Raw genomic sequence first — 10,856 nt, forward strand, 5'->3', positions numbered from 1 at the left:
CCTCAGCCTTTCGCCGCTCTTTGTCACTACGTCCCCTGCCCCACTGAGCAGGCAGAACACATTTTCCTTGTGTTACTGCCTTGTGCTGGCTACGTCCTTGCATAAGCCCTTCATGTTACCTTCCTCCTCCCTTCTTATCTCCAGGTCTAGCTCTACCTCCAGCTCCAGCTCCAGCTCCAGCTGAGCTTTGGCTTGCCTAACTCCATCCCAAACAAGATGAAGTCCTCTCTGCTGCAGTCCAGGGTGGTGACTCTGTTATTCCTCTTACCTCTCCACCATCTCACAGTCACTGCAGTGACAGACAATCTCCACATTCACATTCTCATACCCATCCAGGCTGAGCTTCAGGCAAGAAACCAAGGGGAGGAAAGCACCATCTACTTGGAGGTGCAAACTACAAAGGTACAGAAATCACACTGCAGAAAAGCTTGCTCTTCTCCCCTCACCCCTGAGGGGATCCAGGCAATGGCCTTTCAGGTGGTTAAAGGTGGATGCAAAGAATTTCGACAGGAATGTTGATTTGCCTGAGGCAGTGCCTCCCAGGCTGCTTTTACAGATAAAAGAAAGGAGAAGGTGTTCACCTGCCTTCTTTTAGATGGTCACATAAAGCACAAAGGACTCCTGTCCCAGAGACATTTGCTCTGTGCTTGAAACAGGGCCTGAGATCATAGGTGTTCAGGATAATTCAGGTTGAAGAGACCACAGGAGGCCTGTAGTGCAATGTGCTGCTCAAAGCAGGGTCAGATAGAGGGTCAGAAACCAAAAAATGCCTCTGCCAAAGGACTTCTGGGGGTGACAGAGCAGGAGAAGGCAGTAGAGGGTTAATGGGGTGGTACAAGTGCCATGGACAAAAGGGTTTCTATTTTCCCCTTCTCCTGAGAATGAAATCCTCAGCTCTCCAGAGGGAACAAGCTGGGACACGAACTTTGCCACTAACATGGAGGCAGAGAAGCTCCTGAGTCCCTTACAGACAGAGGCTGCTCCAAAGGCCACCACCCCAATGGCACAAGACCACCAGGCATGCCTGCCTTGCTGCTGGGCACCCTGCAGCCCCAGGCAGGAGGTCTGTGGGAACAGAGTGGTGTCTGCAACCTGCAGCCCTGGCCGCCCAGCAGGTGTGGTGGGACCCTGCTCCTCTAGATGAGACTGGGCTCTCCTGCATTTCCCCAGGGTGAAGCCTGCGTCCCGTCCAGCTGGGAATACAGCCCGGCAGAGAGGGACAACATGGGAAATACAATCCCTGTTTTGGGGTGTGAAGAGAGAGGGGATATCAGAGGGGGATCTGCTCATGCCCTGGGCAGCGATTCCCTCCCTGCAGCCAGTACAGCTCTGCTGATGCCCTGTAACCTGTGAGCCCAGGAGATGGGACGCTGATCTGATCTGGCTCTAAGGATTTCTCAGCCCTTCAGACCCAGGATGCAAAGCACTGGTCTGGGGACACCTCAGCAGTCGAAGAGCCTGAATGCCTGGCGTGTTCCTGAGAATTTCTCTGTAGTATCCCCGCACTGTTTTGACTCCTGTTGTCCATGGAGCAGAGAGTCCTTCTGAGGATGAACTCACTCGCTGTGTGACTCTGAGGACAGGCTTGACCAGGCAGTACAGATGCCAGCAAGGCCTCAAAACCACAACAGTGTCCCCTGCCCAGGACTCTGCCTTCCAGCCCCTTCCTCCCGGAGAATTTGGGTTGGGAGGGACCACCAGAGATCTCCAGGAGCATGATCTGCTCTGAGCTGGGCTAACTTGACAGTTAGATCAGGTTGCTAGGTGCATTCTCCAGGAGAGTTTTCAAAGATTTCCTGTCCCCTGCCCCACTGATACTCAACTACCATGTTTATGTCTTTATTTTTTCCTTCAACTCCTTTGAAATTTCCCTTACTCCATCTTCTCCTTGTTGTCTCTTGTCCTTTCCTCCCCTTGGCCCCCACCCACACCATCCCATCTACTTTGACTGAGGACAATCACAGCCACATCTCCAAGCACAACCTTGCTGGGATCTCCTGGGACTACGCCGGCAGGCTGTGGTGGCCAGCTGCAAGTAGAGATATGTGCTGCAGGTCCCTATGTGGTCTCAGAGGAGATGTATGGAGACACAAAATGACCCAGGGCAGAGCCTGTGGGCTGACACCAGGGCAGACCTGGGAACAGCAGGGGTGAGCAGAGAAGACCTCCAGCAGCTCCTCTCCACACCTGGGCAGGGAGTGATGCACCCGGTGGTGCTCCTGAGCGAGGACAGTGACACAGGATGGGGTGCACTGTGAGCTGCGGTGCTTGGCACCGACCATCTGTGCTGGGTCTGAGAGCCCTGGTAGGTGGTGCTGGTGGCTGTAGCCCTCGAGAAACCTCTGATCCTGCTAGCAGCAGTGAGTCCCCTCCACGACTGTCAGGAGCTTCCTCATCCCTCCACTGACTCAGCCCTGCTGCCTTGCATCTGGCCCCACAGCCCCACTGTGCAGGCACAGAACAGGGTGTGTTCTGGGGTGGGGAAGCATCCCCGCACCATAGTCCCCATGACAGTCCTCAATGCCCTTGCCACCACAGTGCACGTTCCTTGCAGCCTCCCACCAGTCCCCAGCCCCTGCCCAGACCTGATTCTCTCTCCCCCAGAGTTAGCAGAAGGAATCTCCAGGGTCTGATGGAGTTTGGAGCACACAGAGAGGACAGACAGGGCTGCCAATTTCCCTCATACAGGTGCTGAGCTCAGCAGGCAGACAGAGTTGGTCACATTCAGAGATCACCCCTCACCAGGACCATGGGGAATGGCCATTGCTGGAAATAGGTGGTATGAGACACTGGGTGTGTGAGGCATTTCCTGGGACAGTTTTTCCTCTCCGTTCATGCAGCAACAAGCTGGGCTGCATCTGTGTTCTGACAGACCCTCTCTGAGGCTCCCATGGGAGGAGGATGGTCTACAGGCCCAGTAGACAGCCCCAGGACCTCCTGTGCATGCTCCCTGCCAGCCGTGCAGAGAACCCAGCACAGGACTCATCCTCCCAGGGATCACAGCTGGACATCCAGTCCTCCAGCTGGGCATAGAGCCTTGTCTGGGGGAGACTTTTGGGGTAAGGACCAGCATGCAGGATGGGTGAGATTGTCTCAAGGATATATGCTGGGGACAGAGCGTGACAGACAGCAGCTTTGGAGGAAGCGCAGCCCTCAGGCACTGCACCTGCAAGAACCTACTTTATTACAGAGCTACTGTGAGGGAGTCAGCTCTGACCCAGTGTTGGACACATCTTTATATGGGCACCAGGTGAGACAGAGCAGTCTCAATGAAGGTGGAATGAATCCAACCTTTGGTGCAGCAACATGGTGGCAAATGATAATCAAAACAGTAATAATAAAAATAAAGTGAACAAACAAATCTCAGTCGTGGTACAGGATACTGTGGGAGTCATTTGCGGAGAGCAATGGCAATGTTACCAGTGCTGAAAGATGTCCATGAAATCACTTTCCTCAGGGCATCCTTGAGCTCCTTGTTCCTCATGCTGTAGATGAGAGGGTTCAATGTTGGAGGCACCACTGAGTACAGAACAGACACCACCAGATCCAGAGCTGGGGAGGAGATGGAGGGGGGCTTCAGGTAGGCAAATGCGTTAGTGCTGAGAAACAGGGAGACCACAGCCAGGTGAGGGATGCACGTGGAAAAGGCTTTGTGTCGTCCCTGCTCAGAGGGCATCCTCAGCACAACAGTGAAGATCTGCACATAGGACAGCACAATGAAAATGAAACACCCAAAGACTAAACAGGCAGCAACCACAATAAGTCCAACTTCCCTGAGGTAGGAGTCTGAGCAGGAGAGCTTGAGGATCTGGGGGATTTCACAGAAGAACTGGTCCACTGTGTTGCCTTGGCACAGTGGTATGGAAAATGTGTTAGCAGTGTGTATGAGAGCATGGAGAAAACCACTCACCCAGGCAGCTGCTGCCATTCTGACACAGGCTCTGTTGCCCATGAGGGTCTCGTAGTGCAGGGGTTTGCAAATGGCAATGTAGCGGTCATAGGCCATGATTGTGAGAAGAGAATACTCTCCACGTAATAAGAAGACAACCAGGAAGACTTGAGCAGCACATCCTGAGTAGGAAATGGCCCTGGTGTCCCACAGGGAATTGGCCATGGATTTGGGGACAGTGGTAGAGACGCTGCCAAGGTCCAGAAGAGAGAGGTTGAGGAGGAAGAAGTACATGGGTGTGTGGAGGCGGTGGTCGCAGGCTACGGCTGTGATGATGAGGCCGTTGCCCAGGAGGGCAGCCAGGTAGATGCCCAGGAAGAGCGAGAAGTGCAAGAGCTGCAGCTCCCGTGTGTCTGCAAATGCCAGGAGGGGGAACTCGTTGAGGGAGCTGCTGTTGGACATTTTGCTATCTCCGGGCATGGGGGACCGTGCAAAGAAGAACAGACATTGAGAAGTTAGGAGACACTTTTCAAGCAAAAAACCCCAAATGTTGCAGTTCTCATACAAGCCCCCACATTGCCTCTCTCTTTACTGAGAGGATCTTTGTGCAGCTCCCTGGCTTGGGCTCTGCTTTGCACTGGCTGAGTGTGCTGTGAGGAGCAGGGACCTCTGCCCATGGGCTCCTGAGGATTCAATCCTGTTGTAAAGCAGTGGGCAGAGGGGAATGGGGGTGACTAGCTCTGACATGCACACTTTCTGTCAGATGAAATCCACTCATCGTGTAGAAGGGCTTTTCAGCGTCTTCCCTCTGAATTCTAAAGAATGAGGTTTGAGGAACAGAGCTTCAGGGAATTTTTATTTTCTGTCAGATGCGGAGTGTTCCTCAAAGGTAGAAATCCTTGGCATTTCACTGAGTCCTGAGAAAAACGGATTCACTGTCATTTCGTGCAGAGGATAGCTAGTCTGTGTATTACTCTCGTTCCCTGCTGTCTTGTGCTTGCAACTCTTTGAGGTGGAGGATGATCACACTCATGTGTTGCCCTAGAAAGAAACCAGCCCCTGCTGAGAGCAGACAAATCCAGTTTCAAAGTGCACATCTCCAAACTTCTCACCCTTTCTCCGGGCACCTGACGGAGCTCTCCACACTCCCCTTCTAGCCAAGGACACACAGGGCTCTTTTCACATGCCCACATACAGCCTCCCACCACCATCTCCATACTCGCAGCATCTCTGCACCTTCCTCATGGGTCTCTCAGATATCACAGAGGTGCTACAAGGCAGCTGTGCCTTTCTAGAGGGCAGCATGCAGGCTGCCAGGACACCACAGGGAAACGGTCAAAGGACTGTTAGGACTGGAGATGGGCTCTCCCTAAGAGAGGGTCAGCTCATTTCCCAGCCCCACAGACTGCATTTTCTGGAGCTCCACAGGTTAGAAAGGGGCTGGGGCCACGTCATTCCCATGCAGACCCTCTCTGTTCCACAACTTGCAGCATCAATGTCTGAACTGCAGCTGAAAAGGCCCCCAACCCCAGAAACCCCCTCAAAAAGAACAGGAGCATCATGGCCAGGAGGGGAAACAAGGAGCAGCACCATGATCCTGCTGCCAAGGGAGGCAAGGAGAGAGACAGTTAGGCATTCTAGAAAGCCTTTACCTTACTCAGCTGGGCATGCCAACTCACAGACAGTGACATCGCAGGGCAGTCGCTCTCAGCCCCTTTGTCAGGCAGCATGAAATGGGGCCATAGCAGGAGAGGTGCCCCTCTCTTCTGCTGGAGGTCTGGCTGCAGAGGAGGTGGCTCATGCCCTGCAGTTCCCTTTCATTCCCTGCCCATCTCCGCTGCCTGGAGCTGTCCCTGCTGGCAGCTCTTCCTCTGTCACAACATCTTTTCCCAGTCAGTGCTCACAGACCCCATCCCACCTTCTGTGTGCTCAGTTCTGCCCTAGGGAAACCTCCTGGATCAGGGCACTCTCTAGGGGCATGTCTGTGCATGCACGTCCTAAGCAGCAGGTCACGTAAACTCGTATGACGCCACAAAGGTGATGTTGATGCTCTCTGTAAATGAAGGTGGGAATGAAGCAGCTTCCTGAGGTTTCTCACAGACCAATTAATCTCGGAGAGTGAAGGTTTAGGACTCCCACTTCCTTCTCAAAAAAGAAAACTTGTTTCTTCATTCTCTCTGTCAAAATTAGGAAACTGAAAATGCAGACACCTGAAGGAAAGCTCCTTCCCTTTCAAGTAGCCCTTCTCTTGATCTTCTCTTGAAAAGACCCCCTTGGACATCTCCTGTGCATGAGCTAGAGCTGTGAGCAACCGTGACCCACGCAGCACCCTCTCAGCAGGAGAATGACCTGCCCTGCAGGGGGTCGCTCCTCTCACTAAGAGTTTCTCCCCATAGTGCTGTGGGGATCTCCCTGGGCAGGCGGAGGGCTCATCCTCGCAGGCAGCAGAGTCACTGCCCCGGGCACAGAGCACCCTGGGGCACAGGGAGACTGCTCTGAATCACACCCCTGCGCAGACCTGTGTGTGCTCCCTGGCTTCACACCCCTGCAGCCACCCCTGGCAGAATGGAGCTGCACACCCTGTCCCTGTGACAGTGTGGCAGGGAATCCCTGCTCTGAAGCATCTCCTCCTCTGCCTATGCACTGGATGTGCCAGCAGAGCAATCCCTAAAAAGCCTATCAGTTATGGGACGGGCTGGGTTTAGAGGACCCCTCCAGGAACGTCAGTAGCATTGCCCTGCAGCCAGAGACTTACCGTGTCAAGGGCTGTGAAGATTTCTCCCACAAGGAGCTCTCCTCTGGCCTCCCACTCCACACTGCCTTGCACTTCTCTCTGCCTTGTCTCATCTCATAGCAGCAGCAGCAGGCAGTGCCCGGAGCCCTGCTGCTCTTTGCAGAGGAGCTGCTCCTGCACACACCTGTCTCTGGGCAGTGCTGCCTGGTTGCCACGAGCTCCATCCATCCCAGGAGCCTGGCCCTGCTCAGGAGCAGAGGCCCAGCTGAAAACATGAATTTCTCTGTCCCTTGTGCTCCCTCCTCCTGGGAAATGTTCACTGCAATAAACTAAAATAATCACCAATGGGCCCTCTCTAAGCACTGAAGGAAGACTGATTCCAGCATTACAGATTGTTTCATCAGAAGATGGTTATCTGCAAGAGGTGGAAATGTCCCACTTTGGAAGCCCCTATTCCCATCTCTTAACTAGGCTGAACACCTAGAAGTGGGCAAGAAGGGAGCTCATTGACACATGGTTCAGGTGCTCACTCAGATGAGTCAATGTGGGCACCTCATTCTGGTTTGGACGGTCCTAGGCTGGAGGGGGATTCAGATCCCTCCTGTGAACTTCAGAAACACACAGCAGGTGGGATTCCCCTTCCCAAGCTGAAGTGAGCATAACATAGATGTCTGCACACGAGCTCCTTGTCTAAGCTCTGGCTATAATCACTGGAGATGGAGGGTGGGAGTCAGTTGCTCACGCACAAATATCTGACGAGATTGGAAGAGACAAAGGTGGTCCCAGGCACATGCCAGTGTCTGCTTGCTCTGATGGAGCAACCGGGAAACCCACATCCTTCTAGAGCATGAGGTGGGGGCCAGGTGGGGAATTCCCTTGGCCGTCTCAAATGACACTAGATGCCCGCTACTGTTAGAGCACCCCTCACTATGATGCTGAGGCACATGGAGATGCCTACAGTGCAAAGTGCTAATGTAATTCAGTGCAGACGCGTGATTTAATGACATAGAAATTGGCTGGCAGGGCCATGTCAGATGCCTGCGGTTTCTAGCACAACTGCATGGATGGGACCTGTGGGAAAACCATGCCCCTTTGGAGTGGTTGCTGGGCAGACAACACAGGTTATCTCAGGCTTTCCTACCTGCGCCCAGACAACTGAATCCCAGCACTGTCTTTAAGCCAAATCCATGCTGACTGCATTCAAGCATGCTGCATAAATGGGAGGCACATCACACCAAGGTCTCCGCTGTAGTCTCTGCACTCTCAAACCCTTCTTGTTCTTCTCTGCCTGAACCTCTTCTCACCACCAGGTGATATGAACAGGAACTGGGTTAATGATGACCTCAGGGTGGCTGGATCACAGGCTGCACAGGCTCAGGAACTTCTTCAGGGGCACCTTGTTCTGCCTGGAGATCAGTTTAAGAAGTCTGTCACAGGCCCCAAGGTGCTACAAATCACCTCAGGCAGCCAAACCCTCTCCTGCCATTCCTGCACAGCCCATCTCTGTTTCTCCCTGGCCTTGGGCACTGCAGGCTTTGCTCCCTTGGTGGCAGCCTCATTCCACCATTACATTGCCACCTGCTCTCTAGGCCAGCATGGCTCTGCTCTGAAGTGGGGCCATTGCACACACACTGTCTTTGGCTCTTGGTAACAGGTTTCACCATGATCAGTTTGCTCTCTGTGCACAACTTGTGCTCTGCGACCCTAATATATGCAAATGTATGCAGCCTGGGGTAGAGAGAGGAGCAGATGGAGATGTACAAGCTTTCACAGGTGTGAAACATCACTGGAATGACTAAGGTGTGGTGGGATCACTCACATGACTGGAGGGTAATACTTGTGGGGTACAATCTCTTCAAGAGAGACTGTCAGAGAAGATGAGGAGGGAGGATGTCTTTAGTGGGAAGGGGCAGCTCAGATGTGTGGACCTCTTCCTTGAGAGAGGCAAGGGTATGGGTGGGTGCTTGTGGGTGAGCATCACAGTAGGGGTGACATCACGGTGGGAGCTACGGACCACCTAGTGAGGGTAGGGAGGTGGGTGCAGTCTCCTTTAAGCAACCCAAGCAAGTCTGTGGATCACAGGCCTTGGTTCTTGTCACAGGGACTTTAGTCCCCCTGGCATGAACTGGAAGGACAAACAGCAGAGTGCAAGCAGGCCAGGAGGTTTCTGGAGGGAATCAAGGTTAACTCCTTCGCACAGCTGCCAGATGGGCCAATAAGGATGATGCTTTCTTGTATCTGGAAACTTCAAACAGAAGGAACTGATCAGGGATGGGATGGTAGGAGAAAGGCAATAGTTACATCCATCTTCCAAAAAGGCCACAAGGGCAACCTGGGGAGCTGCAGGCAGTTCAGCCTCCCTTTGGTGAGGAGTGAGTCATGAGGTGAATCCTCTCAGATCACATTTCTGGGCACATGAAGGGACAGAAACCTCTTGAAGTCACTTCTACCCTGAAGGAGTCCATGATTCTTCCCACTCTCCATCTTTGCTTGTTGATGTCAGGCAAAGCATGCAGGTGCCCTGTGACAGTGGAAGCAGGCCAGCTTTCTTGTCCTCCTCCAGTCAGAACTATTCAGATGCAGGGCTTCTTGGCAGGAATCCCCAAGACAGACAAGATCAATCCTGGGCTTCACTTTTAATATCCTTGGTTTTTTTCTTCCATGTCTTCTAAGTCTGTCTCTTTTACCACCCTGATCCTGTCCTATACAACCCATCCCACCCCTGCTCATCCTTAACTCATTGGCACTGGTTTGGTTTGTTTCGTTCGTTACCTGTTTTTTGCTTTTTTTTTTTTTTATTTGGACAACAGATACCTCAAGAAGATTTACAAGAGAAGTGTAAAGTCCTGTGCCTAGGTGGAAATAAACCCATCCATGAGGAGAGGTTAAGGGGCCTTGTTTTCTTTATGCTGCTGAAGTGGAGGCAAAGGGCAGTAGAGTAGGAGCCTGTGAGTGCTCGAAGGGTGGTTTCAGAGATGATAGAGCTTTTCTTAGTATCAGGAAACAGCATGCGAAGGGGAAAGAGCCACAAACTGCATCGTGAGACGTTCAGACTGGACTTCAGGTCAAAAGAATGTCACTCCTAGGGTAGAGCTGAGGTGCAACAGGTCACCCAGAGGGAGTCTGTGATCAGTCCCTGCCTTTGTGTTTCAAGGAAAAGCAAGGGAGGACAGGAAGACATCAGGAGAGGCAGGGAGATCGCGGGGTGAGAGCAAGGTGGGGAAGCAGCTTGGGTGTGTACAGCCTGCAGGGAAATAGGCACAGGTGTGGGAAAGCATAGGACAGCCTGTGGTGGAGATGGCTGAGGGCACTGCCAGGGCTGAAAGCTCCCAACACAGCTAGGTTTTGTCCTCTTGGCCATGGCTGTTGTCTCTGCCACTGAGGCCTATGAGGAGACGCTGTTTCCTTAAAGCACTGTGGCCTTGCTGCCTCCTTGTCCCTTGGGAGCCCAGCAGGTGCCATATCATGGTCCTGAACTTAGCGTTGTACACCCCATGTGCACACTGCCCACAAGAAGAGCCCTGAGCAATGTGTGAGGGAAAGCATCACCCTTCCCAGGAGCTGGCTGTCAGGGCCTGGTCACTCTGCTTGATAACACACGTCAAGGTTGACTTGGCATCACAGCCACCCTCACATTGCCTTTGCCTACCTGCAATCAGGGCCTCCAACTTTCATCTCTAATCAGCCCCTGGGGAGCCTTTGTTGGTAATGGCCCTCAGTGGGACTCATTATCTTTCCAAGAAACTTGGGATTTGCTTCTTGAGAGGTTTCTTCAGTCTCTTCTCAGCATCTGAGGTTCATTGTCTTAGCACCAAATACACCCGAAGGATCATTAAAATGCAAAAAAACCCCTAAGGAGCCATGCCTCTTTCCATAGTTTTCTTCAGTTCATCAATTCTTGTGTCGCTAATTGGAAAGTTTGCAGGAGTATATTGAGATTAGGCAGATTTCAATGAGCACCTGAAAAAGAAAGATGTCTGCTTCTTAAGCTTTCTTTATTCTTCAGTTTTCAGAATAAGTCATACCCACATTCTCCAATTCATAGTGACCCACAGTGTCTCCTAATGAAGTCAGGGCATGTAGGAAAAGCAGTATTTTTGATAGTAGACATGGATGGACACCCCTCCTCCCCAGCTCCCCAGCCCTGCCATTTCCCTCATCAGCCACTGGGGACTTCAGATCACTCTTTTGAAAAATCTAACCTTTTTTCTCTCAAGTCTGTAGCTGAACGGT

General features: G+C 52.5%; 1 protein-coding gene across 1 annotated transcript; it reads right to left on the reverse strand.

Moving 5' to 3' along the window:
- Nucleotides 1-3,391: 3,391 nt before the first annotated feature.
- LOC136992969 (olfactory receptor 14C36-like) lies at nt 3,392-4,351 on the reverse strand. Its single transcript, XM_067302988.1, has one exon. The coding sequence runs from the start codon at nt 4,349-4,351 to the stop codon at nt 3,392-3,394; it is 960 nt and encodes a 319-aa protein (XP_067159089.1).
- Nucleotides 4,352-10,856: the final 6,505 nt, after the last annotated feature.

Source organism: Apteryx mantelli, chromosome 11 (assembly GCF_036417845.1).
Source record: "Apteryx mantelli isolate bAptMan1 chromosome 11, bAptMan1.hap1, whole genome shotgun sequence".
In the NCBI taxonomy this organism is placed as follows: domain Eukaryota; kingdom Metazoa; phylum Chordata; class Aves; order Apterygiformes; family Apterygidae; genus Apteryx; species Apteryx mantelli.

Excerpts from the sequence above, each read along its gene's own strand:
- LOC136992969 (XM_067302988.1), bottom strand. The coding sequence starts at position 4,351 with ATGTCCAACAGCAGCTCCCTCAACGAGTTCCCCCTCCTGGCATTTGCA.